At 52.2% G+C, this 26,884-nt stretch overlaps 2 protein-coding genes across 11 annotated transcripts in view; both read right to left on the bottom strand.

Annotated features, from left to right (window-relative positions):
• Positions 1–13,253, bottom strand: part of RNF4 (ring finger protein 4) — a 33,561-nt gene extending 20,308 nt beyond the window's left edge. Inside the window, exon 1 of the mRNA XM_025887045.2 lies at positions 13,099–13,253. The gene's annotated coding sequence lies outside the window, so the exon portion shown is untranslated. The remainder of the gene's footprint in view (positions 1–13,098) is intronic.
• Positions 13,254–17,139: 3,886 nt separating this feature from the next.
• Positions 17,140–26,884, bottom strand: part of CFAP99 (cilia and flagella associated protein 99) — a 41,413-nt gene continuing 31,668 nt past the window's right edge. For 4 of the 10 annotated variants that reach the window (XM_073891320.1, XM_073891319.1, XM_073891318.1 and 1 more), the window contains 3 exons: positions 21,917–22,058; positions 21,573–21,724; positions 19,771–20,729 (listed from right to left, as the gene is read on the bottom strand). In XM_073891320.1, coding sequence (XP_073747421.1) covers positions 20,166–20,729; positions 21,573–21,724; positions 21,917–22,058 — 858 coding nt within the window. In that variant the 3' untranslated portion in view covers positions 19,771–20,165. The other 6 variants (XR_012377822.1, XM_073891322.1, XM_025887475.2 and 3 more) reach the window with 6 other exon arrangements.

Raw genomic sequence — 26,884 nt, 5'->3', positions numbered from 1 at the left:
ACTCTTATAGAGCACTGGGCCACTTGATCCCAAAGCCTGAGATCAGACCCATTATGCCGCCGCGTGCCCCTCTTTCTGGCGGCTCAAACGCATCCAGAGTCTTGTGCCAGGTGCTGGGAAAAGGCAAGAGAATCTGAACGGCCACACATGACCTCACGGACTCCTTGCAACCAGGTGGGCATGGAGTTTCTGAGGCCAGAGCAGAGGCCAGGGCCTCTGGCTCTTTCCACAGCTTCACTGTTGCCCTCTGGAGGAGCTGATAATGTAGAGGAGGAGACGAGCGTCACCTGCCCTGATTCACCCTGCATGCCTAGCTGAGACTTCTGTCACTGGCAACAGGTGAGTGGGAAAGAACCAAGAAACTGTGGATTGGGAAGCTAAGCGGGAGATTCCAGGAAGGGCAGAGAAAGCAGCAAGTGAAGAACCTGCTAGAGAACTGAAAGGCCCTAGGATTTCATTCAGGGCCCTTCCACTGGGAGGCGAAATTCAGTGTCAGAGATGCAGTGGAAAAGGGAGCAAATGAGAAGCAAAAACATGGAGTGAGAAGCCAGGAGTCAGCGTGTCATCAGGGTAGAAGGGGCAAAGCTGGCTTCTGGCGGGGGAAGCCCTGAGCACACTGGGCACTGGGCAAGGCTGAGGGACTCAGGGAGATTCAGAGCAAAGAGGAGGCTCTGTGGTCACCCACCCCGGGCAGTAGCGCTCTGGACAAGGGCAGGGGTTCTCAAACTGGAGCCTGCACCAGCCTCACTAGGAAGGCTTGTGAAACCAGAGTCTCTGACTCAGCAGGTCTGGGATGGGACTCAAAATTTCGCATTTCCCCCAAGTTCTGAGGCAGTGCTAACGGTGCTGCTCCCAAGGCCCCACCACAGGAAGCACTGGACTATAGGACAAGGGCCTTGGACAGAAGTAGGCCTCTCTGAGAAGTGCTGAGACAGGACCACTCTCAAATCCATCCGCCCCGTCACCCCTGCGGCTGCTCCCTCCTCTTAACAGATCTCCCACCTCCCAGTGCCCCCTCCACCCTACAGCCAGCACAGCTTCCTAACACACACAGCCGGCCACAGCCATCAGAGCACAGCCCCAGGGCCTGACAGCTGGCACTGGTCGGGCGCCTCCAAACCGCTACTTGTGCCCTTAGGCAAAGCACCGAACTCTGTGCCCTGTTTCTCTGACAACAAAACAGAGCAGCACCCACCTCAACGGGTATGTGAGGATTATAGGGGCTGGCAGAGCACTTGGAACAGTGCCGCACATTCTAAAGGCTCAATAGCCATGGGCTGATGTCGCTGACTCATTCCACCAGCACCAGCCTTGCAGTCCCTCCAAAAACACCGCCCATAGCACAGCTCCACCTCTCTGCTCAAGCCCTAAAGTGCTGTGTAATGCTGCACCCAACACAGCTTTAAAAAGACAGGCTCCCCACCTCATTCGCTTATCAGTATGGCTCCTGCCCTGCGAACACAGCATGAATAAACCCAGTCATCAGCTCCCAGTCTGGTGGAGAGAGGGAGGGCTGACCCTAGCAGACAGCTCAGTGTTGTGACTGAGGTGTATGAGCTAGGTGTAGGAAATACAGGACAAGCAGAGGCCAGAAGGTTTTTCAGAAGCCTTTCTGACCCCGCCCCCCCCGCCCCCCCGGCCTTTTTTTCCCAAGAGAAGCCCCTCTAGAGGGACTACCTAGCCAGCTGAGCCTTTCTCTATTACCTGGTGGTCTGCATGTGTCCACATCTGCTCCCCTGCCACCTCATTACCCACTGTGACCCTGACCAGCTGCGAGGGATGAAATCTTCACTGTGTCACTCTGGGGGCAGAGGTGCAGCTGGCATGCAGCACGACATCTCCTGACGCCCGCACCACGGGGCCGCAGGTGCCCCTACTCGCAACGGCACACACGTTCCTGGTAAGCTTTAGACGGAAACTGGCCTTCAGGGACCAACAGCACCCACCTGCTTTAAACAGCCTCCTAGGACTCACAAGACCACCACACTTTCTGGAATCTAACATATCTGCGAATGTTTCTGATCCCAAGAAGTATCTCACATTTGGGTGTACACCCATGATGCAGCTGTTTTGGGGAAAAGTTATCTACCTCATGGTGTATCTTAGAACTGAGAAGAATCGGGGGCGCCTGGGTGCCTCAGTCGGTTAACCATCTGCCTTTGGCTCAGGTCATGATCCCAGGGTCCTGGGATGGAGCCCCCGTCGGGCTCCCTATTCAGTAGGGAGCCTGCTTCTCCCCCTTCTTGTGCACACGCTCACGCTCTTTCTCTGTCAAATAAATAAATCTTGAAAAAAAAAAGAATTGAGAAGAATCTTTGATAAAAATGTCCCTGGCAGAGAAGGAGATCCGTCTGTTGAAAAACGGGAAATAGTTTAATGCACAACCGTGGCCTTGCCATAAGCCTCTTGCCTACTTGGTTACTTTTTAAGCCTTTAAACATGGTTGTTAAGACCTGTCCTATGACTGTCCCAGAGGCACCCCAACTCCTTGGCCTGCACGCCCTCCCTACTCTCTGAAACCCACCTCCTGCAGCCCTGCAGCCCCAGCAAGACCACCCAGGAGCTCCCCTGGCTCGTTCTCACTCTCCACGCCCAAGGCCAGTCCAGCAATCCGTTCCAAATCTGTTTGCTTCGTTTGGGCATGGTAAGAGTTAGTGGTCAGAGGGCACAGGAAGTTGGAAGGCTGGCCTTAAGGAAATCTACCAAAGGGCTGGATGTCACCAGAGAATGGAGGTGGGAAGAAGGGGGCATTCCCAGCAGACCAGTGTGGGTTGCAGGAAAGGAAGCCTTCACAGACTACAGTGTTCCTGATACTGCAGGGGATAGAGGCCACCAGATTAATAAAAAGGCTGACCAAAGCTGAAGCCCAGACATTACTTGTACTATGTGCAGAACACTGTTTTCCAACACAGTTCATTTAACAGTCCCATCACCTGATAAGGGGGAAGGTATTATTAAGGTTACCATTTTATTTATTATTTTTTTTAAAGATCTGAAAACGCGGGCGCCCGCGTGCACACGCACACGCACACAAGCATGAGGGGCAGAGGGAGGAGGAGAAAATCCCAAGCAAACTCCATGCTGAGCAAGAGCCCAACGTGGGGATCAACCTCATAACCCTGAGATCATGACCTGAGCAGAAACAAGAGTCAGACACTTAACCGACTGAGCCACCCAGGTACCTAAGGTTACCACTTTACATGCAAGAGAGCTAAGGATGACCGTTAGGTAACCTGCCCGAAGTCCACGACTACTAAACAGTGGCCTGGATTTAAACCAGGACAGTGTGACAGCAGAACCCACACTATTAAATAAATACCATGCCAGAATCAGATGTATTATTATAGAAACAATTTGGAAAATGGATGTTTTCCAGGTTTTCAAATTTACTTTGTCCAGAAACAAAGTCCTTCCAACAATACCATCACTCCATCTCAGTAGATGGCGCCTCTGATCCTTTAGTTTCCAAGGCAAACCCTGTAGTCATTCAGCACGCCATAAGTGCTGTGAGGGCAGGGCACAGTCTACTTTGTACCTAGCTAATGCTGCTCACAAGCACTCATGTTTACCAAGGGAATCAATGACTCAGGAGGTGAGAGTGGGGGTGGTGAATGGTGTCCCTGCCACTAAGAAAAGACCCGGGGTAGAGCATGGCACTGGGAATGGCCGCGAAAGTTAGAGGCCAAGAATTCCTAAACCCCTGACAGGAAGGTAAGGACAATTCACACCAAGGTAGCTAGCTAGTCACAGAGCAGGAGTGACGCTGTAAAACTGAATCAGGGAAGGGAGAAAAGAAACAGGTGTTGAGGGTAGACGGTTTTAGCTTTAGAAATGCTGGCTATGAGATACCTAAAGGCAGCTGCAACATTCAGGAGAGAGAACTGGAGTAGAGGTAGAGACTTTAGAATCTGTGTTTAAATTTGGGGAGTCAGGTAGCTTAAGAAGAGCCTATAAAAAGAATAAAAAGTCAGAAACAAAGTTTTGCGAGAATCTGGAGGCATCACTTAGACCAAGCCATCATGTCAAGGAGGAAGCAGCAGTCAACAGGCAGGGGAGCTAGAATGAGGCCAGTGAGGCGGCCACAGGAAGCCAGTCACTGGTGACCTAGCACGTGCAGGCCCAAAGCGATAGGAGTCACTCAAGAAACAAACAGGCTGGGGGGCACCTGGGCGGCTCAGTCGGTGAAGCGTCTGCTTTCGGCTGAGGTCATGGTCCCGGGGTTCTGGGATCAAGCCCCATATTGGGCTCCCTGCTCAGCAGGGAGCCTGCTTCTCCTCCTGCTTGTGTGCATGCGCTCTCTCTCTCTCTGACAAATAAATAAATCTTTAAAAAAAAAAAAAAAAAGAAAGAAATGAAATGAAACAAGCAAACCGGGTGGGAGTGGGGTGTGCAGAAGGAGAGAAGCTGCCCTAGCTTAAGACTGTGTGGGTGGCGTGAGAGAACAGAAGACAGCAAAGATGAACGGCTGGATCATAACTCACCTCCTAACCCACACCTCAAGGGCAGGACACCCAAGGGTTTCAGAGATCTGTGTTTAGAGATCCTGTCCCGTGTGCTCTGAGGGCCGATGGGAGGCAGAACAAGTCAGAATGCAGACTAGGAGGAAGTAGGGAGACCAAGAGAACCCCAGGCAAGGAGAAAGCTGTGTGGCTTGGAGGAGGTGATGGCAGAGCACTTGGGGGGGGGGGGGCTAAGAGACCACTGCAGACTGAACGGTCCAATCATTCTGTTCTTGTGAGAGATGGGGTTTTTCCCATGAAGTCATCACAGACACTACAGAGGATGACCCCCACTCTAGCAGGAGTGACATGTCATCACGTATGTGGTGCATGCCTTCAGACACAATGGCTAAAAACAGCTGGGCAGGCAGGAAGCAGGAAGTGTGGGACTGGAGCTGGTTCTCCCACAGCCAAAAATGGAAGAGTCAGCAGAAAAGGGGTGGCAGGGGTGCTCCAGAGATGGAGGAAAGTGACTCTTCTGCCAGGGGCCCAAGGGAAATCTAAGATGAGCAGCTCTGTCCAGCCGAGGCGCGCGAAGCCCTCCCTCACACCACGCAGGGCAGCCAAGGCTGACACAATTACCCACAGATGCTTGAGACCTAACTTTCCACATGGGTTCCACAATCGCCAAGCAATCTCGATTCTTAGGCGGCTCCTTGTGCTTTTCTTTCTTTCTTCCTTCCTTTCTCTCTCTCTAAGATTTTATTTATTTGGGAGGAAGAGCATGTAAGCACGAGCAGGGACAGGGGCAGAGGGAGAAGCAGACTCCCCGCTGAGGAGGGAGCCTGATGCGGGGCTTGATCTCAGAACCCTGAGATCATGACCTGAGCCGAAGGCAGACGCCCAACCGACTGAACCACCCAGGCGCCCCTCTTTGTGCATTTTTCTATGGAAAGATGATGTGCAGACACCTCAGGTCACTCATTCCGTGTGCCAATTACAAGGCAGTTCTCACTATAAACTCATAAATAGCCACTCTGAGACACATGGGCAGTCTCCTGTGAGTATGAATGAGCTAGCCAGGGCAACCTCTCTATGCTAGCGTGGTTAAAGCAGATAGAAGCATAAATCCTACAAAATTTCATCAAGGAGGGGCGCCTGGGTGGCTCAGTCATTAAGCGTCTGCCTTCGGCTCAGGTCATGATCCCAGGGTTCTGGGATCGAACCCCGCATAGGGCTCCCTGCTCAGTGGGGAGGCTGCTTCTCCCTCTCCCACTCCCCCTTGCTTGTGTTCCTCTCTCACTGTGTCTCTGTCAAATAAATAAATAAAATCTTTAAAAAAATTTCATCAGGGAAATGGCAATTTATCAGGTACTGGCTAGTACCAATTGTCTACCCCACATCTCCCCTTTTAAAACCCTAAACACGTAATCATTGCCATGTTATTTTAAGTACTTCCCTAAATGGTATTTCAAAAGTAGAATTACAGAACATGTGTTAAAAAACAAGAATATATTAAAGACTGTTGTTGTGTATTGCCCAACTACCCTTTTTTTTTTTTTAAAGGCTATTTGAGAGAGAGACTATTTGAGAGACAGGGGGAGAGGCAGAGGGAGAGGCAGAAGCCAACTCCCTGCTCAGCAGGGAGCCCACTGCCACCACACTGCGCTGCTTCAGCCCAGGACCCTGAGATCAAGACCTGAGCCAAAGGCAGATGCTTAACTGACTGAGCCACCCAGGAGCCCCCGCCCAACTACTTTTGTAAAGAATGTCAAAAATACCCGAAGCTGTTGGCAATGTACCAGTGCCCAGTACAGCCTGCCCTCCTGGGTAAGTGAGCATGAGCATTAAAGTTGCCAGTAAACTTTCACTTCAAAGCTTTTTTTTTGTAAAGTAGGCTCTACTCCCATTGTGGGGCTTGAACTCATGACCCTGAGATCAACAGTCACATTTTCTACTAACTAGAACTAAGCCAGCCAGGCACCCCTCCCAAGCTTTTTATTTTTAAGATTTATTTATTTTAGAGAGAGAGCAAGAGAGAGTACGCATGAGGGGGCAGAGGGAGAAGGAGAGAGAGAATCTTAAGCAGATTCCCCACTGAGCACGGAGCCCAACACCAGGCTCGATCTCACCACCCCGAAATCATGATCTGAGCAGAAATCAAGAGTCGGACACTTAACCAACTGAGCCACCCAGATGCACCCCACCCTCCCAGCTGGGAGACACTTTAAATAGACAGGGTTTAGTCGATTACTCAGAAATGCTCTGCAGTGGACACAGCCCCAGAAACATCTGTAAAGAATTCGCCTATAGCAGGATCCTCAGTCTCTCCCCTCCACGCTCTGGGATCTCTGGGACACACCTATGACTCAAACACAGCCAAAGCAGATCTTGGCTCCTTCTCTTCTCAAAGAAGCCATTCTTATGAATTTCTCTATAGTTTCATGTGCAGGATTATGAGGAACTCCCTCCAAACATTAGGTTGACCCTCTTGTCGATGAAACCCCTGGGAGCGGAGACACCTTATTTCTCTAACAGCCGTGTCTGATGCGGTTATATCACTAACTGATTTGGAGGATCTTATCTCAAGATAAAAAGCTCTTGCACAGCAAAGGAAACAAGTCAACAAAATGAAAAGACAACCAACGGATTGGAAGAAGATATTTGCTAACGACGTATCAGATAGATGGCTAGTATCCAAAATCTATAAAGAACTTAACAAACTCAACACCCAAAGAACAAACAATCCAATCAAGAAACAAATGCACAGAAGACATGAACAGACATTTTTCCAAAGAAGACAAACAAATCGCCAACAGACACACGAAAAAATGCTCAACCGAACTCAGCATCAGGGAAATACAAATCACAATGAGATACCACCTCACACCAGTCAGAATGGCTAAAATTAACAAGTCCGGAAACGAGAGATGTTGGTGAGGATGTGGAGAAAGAGGAACCCTCCTACACTGTTGGTGGGAATGCAAGCTGGTGCAGCCACTCTGGAAAACAGTACAGAGGTTCCTCAAAAAGTTGAAGATAGAGCTACCCTACGACCCAGCAATTGCATTCCTGGGTATTTACCCCATAGATCTGAATGGGGCACCTGCACCCCCATGTTTATAGCAGCAAAGTTCACAATAGCCCAACTACGGAAAGAGCCGAGATGTCCAACGATAGATGAATGGATAAAGAAAATGTGGTATATATACACAATGGAATATTACTCAGCCATCAAAAGATGAAATCTTTTTGCAATGACGTGGATGGAACTAGAGGATATTATGCTAAGTGAAATGTCAATCAGAGCAAGACAATTATCATATGATCCCACAAATATGTGGAATTTAAGAAAACTGAGGATCACAGGGGAAGAGAGTAAAAAATAAAACGAGATGAAACCAGAGAAGAGAGACAAACCATAAGAGACTCTTAATCATAGGAAACAAACTGAGGGTTGCCAGAGGGGAGAGGGGTGGGGGGATGGGACAACTAGGTGATGGACATTAAGGAGGGCATGTGATGTAATGAGCACTGAGTGTTAGATAAGATTAATGAGTCACTGACCTCTACCTCTAAAGCCAATTAATACATTACATGTTAATCGAATTTAAATTAAAAAAAATAAACATATGGATGGGGGGAGAAACAACTGGGAAGATATCAAAAGATACCAAATCCAACCAACTCCTTTGTAGAAGGGGACAGCCTGGAAGTGAAACTGAGTGGCTCTCTCCACCTCCCTGACCGCTAACCTAATTTGCTCTCAGCCCTGGTGGCCTGGTGATACAAACAAGGCAATTTCTGGAGGCCAGGAGCAAGGGTGTATCACAAAGGAAACCTAAGGATCTATCTCCTTTCAGAGGTTGAAAAGATACCAGAGGCCAATGGAGCATATCAACCTCAAGTGCTGAGGCCATCAACAACTTTCCACTCTTCCCTGGAAAGTGACCAAGGTCACTTTACCCGTGAAACTCACAGGGGGCAGACATGCTGGGTCTCTGTAGATGGTGCCTGAACACAGAGCCTGCCAGAAAAAGCCAGCTAGGAGGCTTAGATGCTTCTACTGAATCATGAACCTAGTAGGGGGTGTGTGGAATCAATCTAGAACTACTAAAAATAACCAAGGCACAGGCCCTGAAGGTGGTGGGGGGAGGTGGTCAGAAGCTTACAAATATGATTCTATGGCCTATACCTACAGCAGGGAGCAGCTGAGCCGTGCCCCACTGTGGGAGCTCCCTCATTTGCATAGCCGGGCTGATCTTAAATAGCCGCTCCCCCCCCCCCGCCCCGGATTCTCAGCACAAGTCCTTCCGTTCCCCTCCAAGCAGATGCATAGGTGGACTGGCTAAAGAATGCCTGCACACAGTCACCAAAGAGCTAGCCAAACCCAATTCTCTAGGGACACTAACTAATCTTGGCAGTGGGATCCCACACCTGGGCTTGTGAGCGGCAGAAGTCCTAATCCAGAACCTCAACTCTCCTTCAACCCTCTACCTAGGAAGTAAAATAGGGAGTCAATGGTCCTTGGTCTCCAAGACAAAGGTGGCAGCTGGGATGCTTCATAAAGTACAGCAAGCTCCCGACTGTGAAGGTAATGCTCTAAAAGAGATGGAAAAGGGGCCAGAGGAAGTTAAAAGGCTTCACATGGTAGCCTAAAAAAAATTACCAGGCTCCAAAAGGTCCAAGAAGATTGCAAATGTTCCCAAACGATCACATCCATCTCCTTCACAGAGTAACCTCCCTTCCCTAACCCAATGCTAACCTTTCTGGCCTCATCTGAAGTTACAGATATGTGTATTCCTAAAATATACCACACAATACAAAACACCACAGGACTTAGAGAAAAACAATGAAATTAGGGGTACAGCACTAAAAACCTTTGTCAGTGTCACATACACACAAGTCAAGAATCTAACCTAACAGAAGCACACCTCTGCACATGTTAAATGGTCAGGAGATGCACAAATACTTTACAAGGTTTGCAGCTTGTGAGTTATTGGGAAGTAGGGAGAATTTTTTTAAACAAAAGATGTGTATGGGTGTGGCTCATAACACACAGTCACCGAGAAAGCTGGTAGATGTATGAGGTGTGTACTGTCTACAGTCAATGTGACTTGATTCAGCTCAGTTCAATTTTCTGTTTTCATCTAGTATTTCCCAGAGATGAAATTATGCACAAAACTCAAAATCCCCGTTCAAACTATTCCTAGTCTATCAATCCCACTGCAACAAATCATGCTTCCAAACAAGTGTTTAAAGCAGAATTGACTGTACTTTACTCTGGTACCCTGGCCATCAGTCACCTGCTGCAGGCTCTTCCTAATAGCAGGGCCATAATCTGATCCACGCTGTCCCCTTGCCTTCAAGGGTCCCATACCCCCTCCCACTTTGGGAAACTCCTGTTCATCCTTCAAGACCTACCTCACAGGTTCCTTACCTTTCTCCTGCTCCTCCTGGTCCTAATCTACCGTTTCTTCTCCTGTACTCAACATGGTCAACCTGACTCCAAGTCCAATACTTACCACAGTGTCCCCTTCTCTTAGCACAAACAGGCTGACTACATAAATCATGACTTTCTTCCACTGAAATTAAGCTATCAAGGCACACCTGGGTGGTTCAGTCAGTGAAGCGTCTGCTTTTGTCTCAGGTCATGATCTCAGGGTCCTGGGATCGAACCCCATGTCGGGCTCCCTGCTCAGCGGGGAGTCTGCTTCTCCCTCTGCCGCCCCCCCCATGCTCTCTCTCTAATAAATAAATTCTTTAAAAAAATTAATAAAATCTTAAAAAAAGAAATTAAACCATCAAGCTCATTAGATGCTTGACAGAGATGGCAGAGTATTTTTGAGGTGAAAAAAAGGATGAAAAGGGGATATGGAACCTTACATTGCAAGTAAAAATACAGTCACCATCAGGAAACAAAGGAAGACTTAAAAACAGACCATCACCATGGGAGAAAAGGAAAGAGCATCTCATCTCCACATAATGGCTAGAAGAGATCTCGGTGTTGTGAGTTTGAGCCCCATGTTGGGTGTAGACATTACTCCAGGAAAGCCTTAGGGTCACAATTTCATTTTACACAAGGAAGCTACTGATAATACTTATTCTGAAATATTTTCAGGCCTTTCCTACCCTGCACGGTGTTGGTAGGAATAATAAACTTGACAACCCTTACTGATACCCGGGGAAACAAACCCTTCCAAAGGTAATTGTGTAGCAGCACTCTCCAATCCAACCTCACGGGCTTTCTCACACTTGAACTCTGACCTCGGGATGCAGCAGTATCTGTGCTGTGGGCTTCCTCCTCAGAGAGGGAAACCTTAAAATGCCTTGCTCTACAACCCCCAAAGCCCTGCTGAGAAACAAGCTAGTTAGAAAAGGTAAGTTACAAGAGCATATGTGTGAATTATACCTCATTAAGTAAGAGTCAGCCCTGTCACATCTACAGAAGCCACCTAATTCAAGGTCAGTGAAAGATGTAGGTAAATCATTTCAAAATAAGACACTGATAACTTACACACAAAGAACATACAAAGCCGTGTTTCTACAGCATAAAACCAATTACCTTCTGCACGCATTTGCATTCAGTAGCACCTCAAATCTTTTCCAGAAAGTGGTGGGGGTATAAACTACTGGACATGAACTTTGCAACACCCTTTTAAGTAAAAAGCCAATGAAGAACTGCCACGACTGGCAATCACTGTGCAGAGTTTGGTCCCCAGTCCCCACCGTGGTCCAAGTCACACTTCTCTCTTCCCGACTGGTCCAGAGGCCACTAGTCTCACCCATCTTTATAGGCCATCCTCACAGTACAGTGATTTTTCTAAAATGCAAATCTAACCATGTTACTTCCTTGCTTAGAACTTCATTTAGTGGTTTTTCCCATGTGGTCTTAACACAAATTCTGAATTCATTAACTTGGGGCACACCAAAGACCTTTTCCCACCTGGCTCCTGCTTACCCCTCCAGTCCCGTCTCTCCCACAATCCGTATTTCAACCTGAAGGAATTTCTCTCATTCCCTCCACCCTCGCTCCTCAGTTAAACGAGGGGTTGTACCATGCCTGTTCTGTTCGCGGCCATACCCCAAGCAGAAAGCTTGGCACACAGAAGACCTCAAAAATGAGCTTAGAATTTTTAAAGTATGCATATTCTCAAAGGGGATGGAAAAGAGTCGCGTTCGTCTTATGTACAAAGCACAGATACACATACGGCACATAAACAGACCCACGGTATGGAGGCAGCAGTAACATTTCATGGACAGGGCAAATAAGAAAACTAAAAAAGGTGGGGGAGTTCATCGTAAAAAAAAAAAAAAGATTGATAAACACTGTATTAACGTAAGATTTTTAAACCTGAGTTAGAAGCTCAAGCTCAGGCAACACAAAAACCAGCAACACCACTTCTTTCTACTTGAATGTTCCCATTTCACCTGCAGCTCAGATAAAACTGAACCCAGTATGTCTCCCCACCCGTTAAAAAAACAACACACACACACACAACACACCACCAGTCACACAAGGCGATTCCCTTCAACGTCTCTGTCCTTCATCACCAGTGGTCCCCAAACTCCTTGTCGCTGAACTGAAAGGCCTAGTCCTGCAGCCACAGGAAAAGCGAGGTTCCAGGCGAGCTCTGCCGTCAACTAGTTAGGTGGCTTCGTGACCTTGGGCGCACCGCCTCAGTCTCCCCAACCACTCACGCAGCCTCGGCTGAGTGCAGGACTGCGGAGCTCAGACCCCAGGTCTGGCTCCGAGACCCTGACGCAGAGGCAGAACGAAGGCATGACTGTGAACGTCGATGGGCACGGACAAGACGACGACAAAAGCCAAAACCTCACGAAAACGGCTACCGCGGAGGTCCAGGTGGTGAACTTTCCCCTTCTCCCTGGACCGGTCAAAGGGCGGACAGCGGTGCTCCCTGCGCACTCCGCTTCGGGTCTCTAGCCTCCCCCCCGAGACCCCGCTCACTCTTCAGACTCTGCAGGCGCCCGAGCCGGGGGCAGGCGCCCGAGGGGCGGGGCCGGCCGCAGGCCTCAGCGCTCCAGCGCCCCCCGCAACGACCGGAAACGGAGGACCCACGAAGCTCAGCCCCGGGTGGGCGCTCCCCCGGCCAGCCCCCGCCGCCCCCAGGGCCGTCAGCCCAGGAGGCTCCGCCACGCGGCCCGGGCGGCCTCGCAGGCCAGCGACGGCTGGGCGTCGGCGCGAGCACACAAAGGAGGCGGCGTCAGCGGGAAACAAAAACCTGGCCAGGACCTCCCCCGAACGGCCCGCACAGGCCCGCGCCCCCAGGCCGCCCTGCCCGACTCCCGGAGTGACCTTGGGCGCGTCCGTCCCCCTCCCCAGCCCCGGCTTCGCTGGCTTCGCTACAACCGGGCGCCGCGGCCGCAGCCCGCCGGGGCAGCCCAGGCCCTTGGCGAGGCGCTCGCAAGCCCGTTCCCCGCGCCGACGCCGGCGCGGACGGCCACGCGGACGGCGGGGCGTGGCGGGCGAGCGGGCCCGCGGCCCCGAGGGAGGCCCGGCCGGGCGTCCGGCCCGCGCTGGCTTGGCCGCACTACGGCGGGCCGCTGCGCCGCGGGCCTCCGCAGGCCGCGAAGCCGTCCGAACCCCGCATCCGCCCGGCCCTGGCTGGCCGCTCGCTCTCCGCGAAGCCTGACTTACCGGGAGCGCGTCTGGTGCGGCAGGAGCCGCCGCCGACGCACTCGGCCGAGGAAGCACCCGCGGAAGCCACGGAGGAGTAACCCTCAAGCCAGACGCCGCCGCCTCAACAGCGACCCACTTCCGCTCCTGAGGCCTGGGCTCCGCCCCCCGCGCACTCCCATTGGCCGCCGTCCCCTCGACTCCCGCGGTCTACCGGTCCAGGAGGTATGTTTTCCAATCCTATTGGATAAGAAAACCATCTATTACCGCTTTGAAACGCGCCTCTTTCCGGCCCCGCCCACGCTCTCGAGCTCGAGCTCCCGCCTTCCAGCGAGAGTCGCGGTCTGCGCCCCTCGGTGCGCAGGGCCTCTCGGGAGTTGTGGTTTACTGGGTGACTGCCGCCGCGGGCTCCCGGCGCTCTGATCCTGGCCACGCACCGCCGGGCGACGGCGCGGAGCTGGATGTTAGTTCAGGGCAGCCTTTCCGGGGCCCGCATACCCGGGCCCACTCCCGCCCTTCTCCGGGCCTAAGTTCTCTCTCCGGTGAGCGCGGCCTTTGTGAGCAATGGCCCCGGCGTCTCTACTGTCGGCCAGAACCCGGAACTGAATCTGCACCAGCTCCAGGGCGCTCGCGCCTCAACGTGCCAGGCCCTGGGCGGGGCTTCTGGTCCCCGAGATCCCGGACTGCTTCCCAGGCTGGCGGTGAAGACTGGAGGGAAGCCCGGCCTCGCGCGTTCGCGGGAACCCGGAGGGGGCACTCAACCAGAGTCTTTGGGAGGGCTCCCTGGAGGAAACGACTTCGGAGCTGGGAACTGAAAGGACGAGAGCGAGCTCAGAAGAGGGAGCCTGGGTGGGGAGATAGGCTGGCATGTCCAGGAGACTGCAGGCTGCCCACTGTGCGAGCAGCCGAGTTGGGGAGCGGTGGCTGTGGGGGGAGGCAGGAGCCATATTGTGCAGGGACCAGATGCCAGGTGGAGTCTGGATTATCCCGAGGGCAGTGGGTGTGGGGAAGGAGGGACTGAACCCCTGGGGGAGCATTTCTGGCCCAGGACTCGTCCTGGGAAGAGGGCCATGGCCCCGGGCCAAGGCCCGGAGCTCTCGGGGGCATCTGGCAGAACTCCAAGGGTTAAGAGCGTGCGGACTCTGGACCCTGCCTGCCTGAGTGTGAATCCCAGATCCACTGTTTAAGCAGTTCTCACCAGTCCCCTCACCTGGCATATGGGGGTAACAGTCCAGTACCTGCCTCAGAGGGGGAAGGTGGGGAGGACCCCACCCAGAACAGCACAGGTTCAGAACCTCAGGAGAAAAGCGGGTGGTGGGTTCCTGGAGTTCAGCTGCCAGAACTGGTCTTGGACATGGATTTGGCAATAGAAAGCCTAGCTTGTCCCTCCTGTTCTGAGGGAACCCAGATTCAGGCCATGGCCATCATGGCTGGTCCCCAAACACCCTCAGGCAGTGAGGACGTCACTCCAAGTGCCTGGGATGGACTTTTACTAAGAGGGGTTCTCCAACGCAGAAGATTGAGTCATGTAATGGAAATGACTAATTAGATCAAAACCAGAGAGCATTCATGGTTTTGTGTTGAGTTTACAAGCAGTCTTTTTGTTTGATACTTATGTAATTGTAAAAGAACTTGGCATGGCAGATAAGTCCGATTCTGCATGAAATATGTTGAGTATTGATTTTGATAGTGATTTTAAGTTGGAAGGTACAAGATAATAGTTTGTCATCAATTGTTATATTAAAGAGAATTTACAAATTTAAGAGAAATTAGACCTTTAATACATCTATAGGAATCCTTAAATACTTGATAAGACAGACAACAAATGCTAAAAAATAAGTTTAGACTCTACACGTATAAATGCAGTTTAAAATGTTAAAGGGCGGGGCCACCTCGGTGGCGAAGTCGGTTAATTGTCCAACTCTTGGTTTCAGCTCAGGTCACGATCTCACTGGTGGTGGAATTGAGCCCTGTGTCTAGCTCTGTGCTCAGCAGGGAGTCTGCTTGAGATTCTCTCCGTCTGTGCCCTCCCCCCCCCAGTGCTTACACTCTCCCTCCCTCCCTCTCTCTCTAAAATAAAATAAATCTCAAAAAAAATGCTAAAGGAAATTTCAGCTTGTAAATGGAACCATACACAACTAATCAAAACAATAGTTATAGATTTAAAGAATAAGATTAACACTTTGAATTTCACAACCTAAAGAAAAGCTAGGGTTTTCTATTTGTAACTTTATTTTTTTTTAAGATTTTATTTATTTCAGGGGCGCCTGGGTGGCTCAGTCATTAAGCATCTGCCTTCGGCTCTGGTCGTGATCCTGAAGTCCTGGGATTGAGCCCTGCATCGGGCTCCCTGCACCGATGCAGGGCTACTTCTCCCTTTCCCACTCCGATGCAGGGCTACTTCTCCCTTTCCCACTCCCCCTGCTTGTGTTCCCTCTCTCACTGTGTCTCTCTGTCAAATAAATAAAATCTTTAAAAAGATTTTATTTCAGAGAGAGAGGGAGAGCGCGCGTGTGGGCAAGCATGAGCAGGGGGAGGGGCAGAGGGAGAAGCAGGCTCCCCACTGAGCAGGGAGCCCCATGCTGGGCTCCATCCCAGGACCCCAGGACCATGACCTGAGCTGAAGGCAGATGCTTAACAGGCTGAGCAACCCAGGTGCCTCTCTATTTGTAACTTTAATACATCACATTAAAGATGTAATGTTGAGGGGCGCCTGGGTGGCTCAGTCAGTTGAGTGTCCTACCCTTGATTTCAGCTCAGGTCATGATCTCAGGGTCGTGACCTTCAGGTTCTTTACGAACTTCATTTGACATTGAACTTGGGGTGTGAACATCCCTTGCTCCCTCACAGCTAATGCCTCTGGCCCTGAATGTTTCCAGCTCAGAGAAAAGACTGGAACTTTGGTGCTTCCAAGTGCCATATAGCTAATGTAGATTCCTGGGCATCACCCCAGAACCTGAATCTCTGTGGATGAGGTCGGAGAATCTGCTTTTTACTATTTGCAAAGAACCTCTACCCAAGTGAGTCTCAGGTACTGTTAATGAGGGTCTTCTGGCTGCACTTAACCCAGAAAATACACTGAAGCAGAATGTCAGTTCCCTGGGTGGTCCAGAGAGCGCTTTCTCAGCATCAGCTGGACCTGGCTTCTCTTGGCTGGCCCTCTTTCCAGGGGCAGTTTGACTCTCTCTCAAAGGGCTCATGAAGGGGGTTGCCTGGGTGGCTCAGTCTGTTAAGTGTTCGACTCCCGGTTTTAGCTTAGGTCATGATCTCAGGGTTGTGGGATCAAGCCCCACGTCCAGCTCCGGATGCTCCCCCCTCCCAAAATAAATTAAAAAAAAAAACATTTTTTTTTTTTAAAGGCTCTTGTATGTAGGGGGAGCCCTGGTAAATGAAGGCCAGTTAGCTGCTGCTTCTGAACAAACCTCAAAGCTCAGTGCTTTGAACAAACAGGCATTTACTGTTAATGACTCTACAAGTTAGTGGGGGCAGGGAGAGGGTTCAGGTTCCGGCTGGCCTCACCTGTTGGGTTCTGCTGGTTTGTCATATGGGTGAGGATGGCTTCTGCTGGGACAACTGGCTGGCCTCATATGGTGTCTCATCCCAGCAGGCCACCCTGGACATGCTCACGCTGGGGCTGGGCAGGGTTCCAAGAGAACAAGAGGGAGCTCCAAGGCCACATGAGGCCCAGCCACTTTTGCTGCACCCTATTGGCCAACACAAGTCAGCCCAGATTCAAGGACCGAAGGAAGTAGACTGCCTCTTAGTGGGAGGTCACGAGGCAGGAGACCTGGATACTAGAGACATTTTGCCCTCAATCTAGAACATAAGGCCTGCCCTCAGGCCACAACCTCAGGGGATGGCCCAAGACCTATTCCCCCTCAGGTTGGTGTGGAGCAGAAGCTCCAGGTACTCTGAGCAGCTGCCCAGTCCAAAAGGGCAGTTAGGGACGTTGGTGTGCCCTGCCAACCAGCATCATTGCCAATAGCACCTCCCCGCCTCTGCTCGAGAAGCCAGTTGGAGAGGTGAAGGGTTATTCTCCCCTCCTCCTGCCACAGTGCTTGTTTTGGGCACCGATAAAGACCTTCCCCCACTGCAGGAACTGGCTCCGCAGAGCTTGTTCAATTCAGGCCAGTGAGACTGGAGCAGAAGTTCACACAAGGCCTTGAGGACAGACAACCCTCCTGAGAGAGCCACCAGGGAGAGATGACCCTTCTTCCTCCATGTCCTGAGGCTGGAACTGCTACCAGCTTGAAGACCAAACTCCTGTATCAGGCATGTCCTGATCCATCAATGTATTTCCTTGATATCAAATGAAATGGGGGTTTGAATCACATGTAACACAGGATATAAGAAATGTCACATTTGTTTCTTTAAATGAAATTTAATCTGCCCCCAGCTTTTTTGACAGGGAGGTAGGAAATTTCTTTCTATCAACCTGGGTAAGTCCTGCGTTTCTGACACTGTTCAAAATATTGGGGGAGAATGCTTGTGTTCAGTCTGTTGTCTCACTTCAAAATGCCCATATTCCTGGTTGGAGTGTGCCCTGGGGTCCAGCCTCCCTCCCTGAGGTGTCGTCTGCCCCGCAGACCCAAGGAGGATGTCAGGTTTGGGGGCATCTCTCTCCTGGACATCTATCTACTTGGCTGTTTCCAGCCCCCGTTCCCCCAACGGCCTTGCCCAGACCTTGTCCTTCCTGGAGCTGCACACCTTGTGCATCATTCATGATTCTGCAATTCCACAGCACGCTTTCTCTCGGTCAGCCTGTCCTCAAGGTCATGCCCTCTCCAGCCTGGCGCTGGATCCAGAGGAACCAAGAAAATGAATGTGTTCTTGTCTGGGCTCATGCCCACTGTCCCCAGTCATGTTCCTTTGGTGTTGCTGGAGAAGGCTGGGTGGTGCTCTAAAATCATGCAGACTTAGCTTTGGGTGAAGGCTTTTGGGGCTGGTTACTTTACCTCTTTGAGGACTCCTGGCCTCATCAGCCGACTGGGGGTAGGGGACAGTTCCTGCATCCCCATGGGCCCCCTCCCCCGCTATGGCCACAGTGAGGTTTGCTGGAGATAAGTCAGGAGATAGGCCATTTCCCAGTGGCTCAAGCATCCTGGCCCCTGCAACCAAACTCACGCGCACAACCACACAGGTTAAGCCATCAGGCTCCGGGCAGAGAGGGGGGATTCCAAGTTTTCACGTGCAGAGGTGGCTCTGGGAGCTTTGAGGAGGGGCGTGGCTAATGCTTTGCCCTGGGCCCTAGGGAAGGGCTAGGATCTAGGCAAGGGTGGCCAGATTTAGCATATAAAATACAGGACACCCAGATAAGTTTGAATTGCCGATAAAAAGCGGATACTTTTTTTAGCGTGTTTGTCCCAGGCAATAACTGGGCGTCTTACATTTTATACCACAACCCTGTTCTGGGCGGGGGGGGGGGGGGGATGCTCTGCGGCGGCTGAGCGCGTGGAACCGGGCGAAGGGGCCGAGGAGGCGGAGGCGCGCACCGCCGGCCGCACGCCTCACCCGGGCGGGATGCGCGGGGCCTGGGGGCGTGCCCGGCCCGGCTCAGGCGGCCTCCAGGCGGCGCCCGTGCCCGCCGGCCGAGCTGCTCAGCAGCAGCGCCCGCAGCCGGCGCTCCCGGCTCCGCTGCAGCTCCCGCCAGTGCTGCTCCTCCAAGTGCGCCTGCGGACGGGCCCTCGGCGAGGTCGGCGCGGGCCCAGCGACCCTGCGCCCCCATCCACGACCTCTCCCCTCCCCCCGCCCCCCCGAGGCCACCGGGCCCCCAGCCTCCCCGCCAGCTCCCGCAGCTCACCCATGGCTTAGGGCGCGCGGGTCCCGGCGCCGAAACCGGCTTCAGGGCTGCCTGCGTGCGGCGGCGCTCCGCCACCTTCTCCTCGATCTTGCGCCGCAGCTCCAGCACGCGCTCGTCCCGGGAGGGCGTCCCCGGGGCCGCAGACCGCGCTTTCTTCTCCTCCCACCTGAGCGGGCGACGGGGCGGCCTTAAGAGGGGCCCTAGCCGCAGGTTACCGGAAGTGTTTCAGGTGCAGGGGGAGAGGCTCTCCAAGGACCACGGGGGTGCCGTTGCCCCGGCGCCCCTATCTTTTTGCTCTTTGCACTTAACGTTATAAAAACGTACCCCATGTCTATTAGCTACGGAGGCATTTGGAGCAAAAAAGCGAAAACCCTCTTTTACCTTGTGCTCTCCTTGCCACTCTTGCCTAGAGGCAACGGCTGCTAAAACAGCTTTGCAAATCTCTATCATACTAGACCATTTTTCCTTCCAGAATGAGGTCTCACTCTACAGACTGTTCCCTGATGGCTTTGGGCTAAGTGCACATCACGGCACCGCCAGGCAGACTGCCCACAAAAATGGTCCTGGTGAATTAATGCCATGAGGTCCGGCTGTACGCAGAGGGCTCCAGGAGCCTTGTTAGCATGTTCGGATCCTTGGAGGCTCCCCAGCACCAACCAGACTGCACTGGGGTCTATCAGGCTGAGTCTGGAAGTGGTGAAGTCTCCCAGGTGCCTGCCACCTTGGGGACCTGCTGGGTGGCCAGCCAGCCTTGCCTGGACAGCCCCCACAGTTGTCACGGGGCCTCCTCAAATTGTAACCCAAGCAGCATTCGCTCAGGATCAATAGTGATGGGTTTTGTGACAGTCCTTCCTTCTGTCCACCCCACCCCAGTTACACACTTTCTCTGGAGCCCTGGGTGCCAGACCCTGAACCAGGCTATGCTATGACAGGGCTGGGTGCCACCTGACCCAGGGGGGTGACACCAACCCGTGCTTGACCATGCTGCGATGGGACAGACGCATGGGGCTGGAAAAGCCACGACAGTGTTCCCAAAACAAAAGGGGTCCATGTGTACGTGCTCTCCATTAAAAGAGAGAAGTCAAGTCAAGATGCCTGACAATCAAATGCTATGTGTGAATCTCAGCCAGGTTCTGGTTTAAAAAGAAAGAAAAAAAAAATTACGGCAAACAGTCTTTTAAAACTTACAGCAAACGGTCTTGGGACCCTAGAGAAACATGAATACGGAGAGGATATTTAGATGATGGGAATTTTTGCTGAAATATCTAGTTGTGTAATTGTGCTGTGGTTATGCAGGAGCATGTCTTTTTTTCAGAAGATGCACACCAAAGTGTTCAGGAGCGAAGAGTGTCTGAAGTCTGCAACTACTTCCAGATGGTTCTTTAGGGACAGATAAGTGGCTAGCTAGATGGAACACATGGCAAAGGTCGTACTTGTGACCTACATGCGAACATTTTGCATCCAAGCCCTCACTGCACGATTTTTTCACGTCTGAAAATGATCTAATAAAATAGTTGGGGTGGGAGAAGCTATTGCAAGGAAATTGCAGGAGAGTGGTGTGTTGTTGCAGGGAGAACCCGCCCGGGAGGAGGCTCACAGCGTGCCCCCTGCCAGAGGCGCCTGCCCCTGGGACCACCAGTACCGACCTCAAGGCCGCAGACCTCCCCATGGCCGCGCGGCACAGTGAGATCTGCTCCACCGTGTTCTGCAGTTCCTGGCTTCTGGCGCGCTTTCCCTGGATGATCTGGTCTCGCTTCTCTTCCTCTTCGCGCCGCTGGGTCTCCTTGAGCAGGGCCAGCCGCTCACGAAGCTCCACCACAGACATCTCCCCTTCCAGGCCATACCCAGGGATCTGCAGGGTGATGGGGAGAGCCGAAGCTGGGCGTCAGGCCCGTGCCCAGCCTGCAGGGCCGTCTCCTGTGCCCTGACGTGTCTTCTGCCCCAGCATTGGTGACCCTCCCCCAAGTTCCCTCGGTTTGGCCCCTGTGCCCAGGAGACCTCCTTCCCTCTGCTCAGTAGCCCTGTGTAACATGTCTGCCATTCAGCCTCTCCAGCCTGGACCCCCCTCTGGTGACTGCACATCGCAGCTGGGTGCCCTGTAGACCCCTCTACTGGGGTTGGGCCCAAACGGAGCTCACTGCTGTCTCCCCAAGCCAGGCCCTGGGGGCCTGGGCTGAGTGCCCTCTGGACTTCCCACATCCCCTGGGATCAGGCCTGGTTCCCAGACCCAGCTGCCGTGGCCCTTCCAGGCCAGCTCCCGCCTCACCAGATGCCAGCCTGGCTTCTCCTGGTTCTTCGCACACAGGCTTCCAGATACCAGTGCTCTCCTCTCAGCCCCTGCACATCCAGCCTTTGTGCACCTGCGCTGTCCTTACACTGCCCTGCCCGCCTGGGCCTGGGGAGCCCTGCGACCTCCTTCACCCTGTTGAAGCCTAACTTGTGAAGCCTACCTTGCCCCCTCCCAGGCCCCCTGGGCTCTGGCCCCTGGAGGTCACAGAGGTCTCCCTGACAGGACTGTGGACTCTTGGGCCAGCCCTAGGCCTGGCACATGGCAGGTGCAGCATCCACAGCTGGGGGTGCCACTCATGCCGGGTGGACCTTGGCTTGGGACCAGACCTCCTTTGGTCTCGGTGGGAATTGTGGACGTGCCCTCCCATGGCAGTGCCAGGCTCCCCAGGACAGGCCGTGTCCTTACCTGGGTCAGGTCCACGAGCTTGCCCTTGCGCACCGGCTGGGTCTCCAGGGCTCGAAGTTGGGAGACGAGCTCGCAGCGCTCCTTCTGCTCCTCCTTGGCTGCCTGTATGGTGCGCTGCAGCAGCTCCCGGCTCTCCTCTATCACCTCCTGAACTTGGGGGCCGAACAGGGTGCTGAGGGGCTCGGAGGGCGGTTGGCCCAGCCCCAGCCTTCCCCTGAGGGCAGCTGGGCCCTCGCCAACCACAGTGGCTCACTTGGGGCCGGAAGGCGGCCTGGGACCTGAGCTGGGGTGGGGGGGTTGGCAGAGCTGGGTGCGGCCTCATGGTACCTGGCCCCCCGCTATACCTATCTGCCTTCGGCCCTTCAGGAGCTTCATCTGAGCCAGCTTAACATTCTTCTGCACCTCTGTCACCTGCTCCACCAGCTCCTTCATGGACCTTTCCTCCTGGAGGCGCCTCTCAGCACACTGCTGCTTCAGCTCAGCCATCTGCTCGGACAGCCGACCCAGCATGGTCAGAGCTGGAGGTGCCCCCTGGAGCAGGCCTGTACCACCCCCCCGCCCCCGCCGTCTGCCCCAGCCCCAAGAGCAGCACGAGGTCCGGGGAGCAGAACCTGCCCCTGACTCCGAGTCACCTTGGAACCCGGATCTAAGCTCATCAGCTACCGGGAGTACCCTGGAGGTCAGGGCCTACTGGTGAGGTTCCACCTCATGTCCTCCCTTCCTCCACTGTGGTCCTGGGGAAACCAAGTCAGAGCCACTGGGTTTGCCCCGAAGCCCACCCACCCCGGGACTCCAGCTGAGAGAGGAGGGAGCTCATTGCTTGGAAGCCCTGAGGAGCACAGCACATGCCAGCCCCCCAGGCAGCCTCAGCCTTCTGTCACATGAGCCCCCAGGCATGTCCTGCTGGTCACCCTGCTCTCTTCTTTCTCACGGTGCCTCGTTAGTGAAGAGTCTTAAACGACGGAATGGGCAGTTTTGTCACTTGGACGCACGTGACTGGAACCCTCCTGTGTGTCCAGGTGCTTCTCGCCTCTTTGGCTCTGCACTGCATTCATTAGCCTCATAAGGAGATGTCCGGGATTGTAGCTGGCTTATTTTTGCGGCTGTATGTTTTGAGGACTATATCACAAAGCTTTCATCCATTCTACTGTGGATGGACATTCAGATCACTTCCAGTTTGGTGCTATGGTGAACAATTCAGAATACTATTTTTAGTCTTCAAGACGCTATGAGGCACAGCGTGGGGTTTATACCTCCATCACCGGCCCAGGGTGGCCACGGAGCTAGCGAACTCCCAGCCCTGGCCGCCTGTGCAATGGGGGGCTCATCTTAAGCCGCACAGTAAGCAGGAATCAGCCTGCAGGCAGCTTGGACTTCAGGCTTAGAGACAGCAGCACGAAGTAATCCTTCTGTAAAACAATTCGCTGGTGTGCATAAAAAATGGCTCTTGACCATCCCTTTCGATTTATGCCATAAAGTAAGGAAGTGCTTACACAGCAAAAGGACAGAGGGCAGTCAGAGGGACACAGGGGCCAACCTGAAAGAGCTCCCAAAAGCCAAAGCTTGCAGCAAAATCAATACTGTCCTATTGGGTGAGAACACAAAGTGTAAAGCAAATATGTGTGAGTCCCCACTGAAAGAAGTGATTGAATAAATAAGTGAGCGAGAAGAGAGGAGGCCTCCGGGCAGAAGAATTCTCAGTAGGTGCCCACTCCTTGAGTGTGGGCTTTGCTTAGAGACCCCCTCCTGCAGAAGTCCAAATGGTGGGGGGAGACAATGGCAGTGGAGAGACCTGACAGGCACGACCTTGGCCAGGGGACCAAGGTTAACATCACAGTGATGAGTCTGTTGAAATAAGATGCCCTTGAGAGAGTGTGATAAGAAGATCACTTTGCTTCTGCAGTCTTGTTCCCAAAACCCACAACCTCAGTCTAACCATGAGAAGAGCATCAGACACATCCCACCCAGGGGCATTCTACAGGACACCTGACCAGCTCTCCTCCAAACTGTCGAGATCATCAAAAACAAGGAAAGTCTGAGAAACTGTGACAGCCAAGAAGAGTCTGAGACATGACCTTTAAATGTAATGTGGGGTCCTGGGACAGGAAAAGGGCATTTGTGTGGGGAAAAAAAAAAAAAAACGAGTTCAAATCCTAAGGAGGTGTGGAGTTTAGTGAAGAGTCACGTACCAATGTTAGCTACTTAGCTGTGACAAATATCCCATGGTGCAGTGGGCCAGTGTCTCCCCCCAAATTCACATCTACCTAGAACCTCAGAATGTGATCTCATGTCCAATTAGTTGAGGATCTCAAGAGGAAATCATCCTGGATTTAGGGTGGGCCCTAAGTCGCATGACAAGTGTACCTAGGAAGCGGAGAGGACACAGAGAGATGTGGACACATGGCACATGACTGTATGAGGGTGCAGGCAGAGACTGGGGTGAGACCGCCACATACAACGGAGTTCCTGGGGTCACCGGCAACTGGAAGAGGCAAAGAAGGGTCCTCTCAGAGGAGCTTAGCCGAGAGCACAGCCCCACTGCCACCTTCCTTGACCTTGGACCTGGGGCCTCTGGAACCGTGATGTGAGCCCTCTGGGCCATGGGGCTTTGTTGTGGCAGCCCTAGAGACCTGGTGTGGTGCCGGAAGATGTCAGCAGGGCAGCTGGGGGGAGGGCACGGGAACGCTCTACACTATCTTTGCAACTTTTCTGTAACTCTTAAAAAACTGTTTTGAAATAAAAAGCGTATTTTTAAAAGTACTTTCGAAAACTTGTTATTAGTGGAAAAATGCTCATGTGGAAATATGAGGTGAAAAGAGGTGGGCTACCAAAATCTGCGAGGGGTCTTATCTCACGTGGGTAGAGTACAGACAAACCCTGAACGAACCGTGGGCGAGGAGGCCTGCCCTGCGGGGTCCCCAGGCCCCAGCCAAGCCACATCTCAGGGACAGCCAGGAGGCAGGAGAAGGGGTGGCATCTCCTGGCTCTCCATAAACGTGCCTGTAACAAGGGGGTGGGCAGTGCACGACCAAGGACAAGGCTGAAGCTGGGGAGGAAGACACACGGGACTTGGGGCGCCTGGGGGACTCGGCTGGTTAAGCGTCTGCCTTCGGCTCAGGTCATGATCTCGGGGTCCTGGGATCGAGCCCAATGTCAGGTTCCCTGCTTAGCGGGGAGCCTGCTTCTCCCTCTCCCTCTGCGGCTCCCCCTGTGCTCTGTCTCTGTCTCAAATAAATCAGTAAAATATTAAAAAAAAAAAAAAAAGACACACAAGACTGTAAGGGCCATCTCTGCCTGGACCAGCTCTGCTACCTCAGGCCCTGCCAGCATCTATGCTGGTGGATGAAGACGGGGGTACCCACCACCGCAGCCCCTCCAGAGGGGTGCAGAGGGCAGGGCAGCAGGAAGGGCTTCCATGGGCCAGGCCGCAGCCGTGGAACCTCTGACCAGCTGAGGCAAAAGTTACAGTTAATGCTGTAAGAGTCATCATCCAACATGAATAATACAAGAGACATTGAAATCCCTTTCTCTTTGAATATTTAGTGCCATCTAATCTGCCTAATATATTTATATAAAGCTTTTAGTCACATAAATGCATGTAACTGCACATTCCAGGACGGGGAAGGAAACGTCAGAGGATACCATGTGGCAACCTACCTTCCACCCCCCCCCCCAGCAGTAACAAGAGTAGTGTCATCAGAGGCCTAGTGGACAGTGAGGACCCAAGTGGTATGGAGACCACTCCTGACATGCTTGCCATGCGACAGTGGAGGCCACATGGGGAGCAGGTATAAGGTACTCCCACCTTTGCCAGGCAGGGAGATATGAGTGCAGGTCTAGCCAGAGCTCTTGCGAAGAAGTAATGAGGAAACCCCCACACAGGGGTCAACAAAGGCCAACTGGGGGGCCTGGATTGCTAGGCCCACCTGGAAATAATATGGCAGCTCCCCATCTTCCCCTACCTGTGTGAGAGGGAGCCAGCTAAGACAAGGGTTTAAATAAGATCCAGAGTCCCATAATATCCAAATGTTTGGGTTTCAGTAAAAAAGTCACTCATCATACCAAAAGCCAGGATGATGTCAAGCTGAATGCAGACAAAAAATGCTGAGATGACAAAAGATGCTAGGTTTGACAAAGATTTTTAAAGAAGCCATTATAGAAATGCTTCAGTGGCAATTATGAACATGTTTGAGACAAATGAAAAAAATAGTTTCAGCAAAGAAATAAAGCCTTAGCGAAGAAATAGAAGACATAAAGAAAAAACAAATGGAACTTTTAGAACTGAAAACCATAATAGATGAAATAGAAAATTCAGCGGATAGTTTCACTCGCAGACGGAGGGAAGGAGTAAAGAATCCGTGAACTTGAAGGTAGAACAGTGGAGAGAAATCACCCAATGTGAACGTAACAGAGAAAAGAGACTGAATGAGCAAAACCTCAAGGACCTGTGGGACAATCAAAAACATCTATCACTCCTGTCATCAGAGTCCCAGGAAAGAGGAAACAGGATGAAGAGGAAAAAGTACTTCAGAAAGTCATGGCTAAAACGTCCCAAATTTGGCAAAAGACATAAGCCTAGAAATTCAAGAAGCTCAGTGAACCCCAAAGACGCCCATGCTGAGACATATTGTAATTAAATTTCTGAAAACTAAAGGCAAAAAAAAAAAAAAAATCTTGGAAAACAGCCAGAGAAAAATGACACATTACTTATAAGGGAGAAACTATGTGAATGACAATGGCTTTCTCATCAGAAACCACAGAAGCCAGAGGAAGGTGCACAGTATTTTTCAGGAGCTGACAGAAAAGAATCATCAACCCAGGGGCGCCTGGGTGGCTCAGTCGTTAAGCATTTGCCTTCGGTTCTGGTCATGATCCCAGGGTCCTGGGATCAAGGCCCGCATTGGGCTCCCTGCTCCGTGGGAAGCCTGCTTCTCCCTCTCCCAGTCCCCCTGTTCGTGTACCCTCTCTTGCTGTCTCTCTCTGTCAAATAAATAAATAAATAAAATCTTAAAAAAAAAAAAAAAGAATCGTCAACCCACAATACCATACCCAGCAAAAATATTCATCAGGAAAGAAGGAAAAACAAAGACAACCTTAGATGAAGGAAGACTAAGTATTTGTTGTCAGCAGACCTGCCCTAAAATCATGGCTAAAGAAAGTTCTTCGGACAGAAAGTGGTAAGAGAAAGGACCTTGGAACGTCAGAAAGGAAGACAGAACATGGGAAGCAAAAATGTGGGAAACACAACAGACTTTCCTTCTCCTCTGGAGGCTTCTAAATTATGTCTGATGGTAGAAGCAAAAATTATAACA

The sequence above is a fragment of the Callorhinus ursinus genome, unplaced genomic scaffold, assembly GCF_003265705.2.
Source record: "Callorhinus ursinus isolate GAN/ISIS: 27379988/994484 unplaced genomic scaffold, GSC_fseal_2.0 scaffold4, whole genome shotgun sequence".
Lineage (NCBI taxonomy): Eukaryota > Metazoa > Chordata > Mammalia > Carnivora > Otariidae > Callorhinus > Callorhinus ursinus.
The sequence above is the reverse complement of the archived record's forward strand: the minus strand, read 5'-3'. Positions and strand labels throughout refer to the sequence as shown.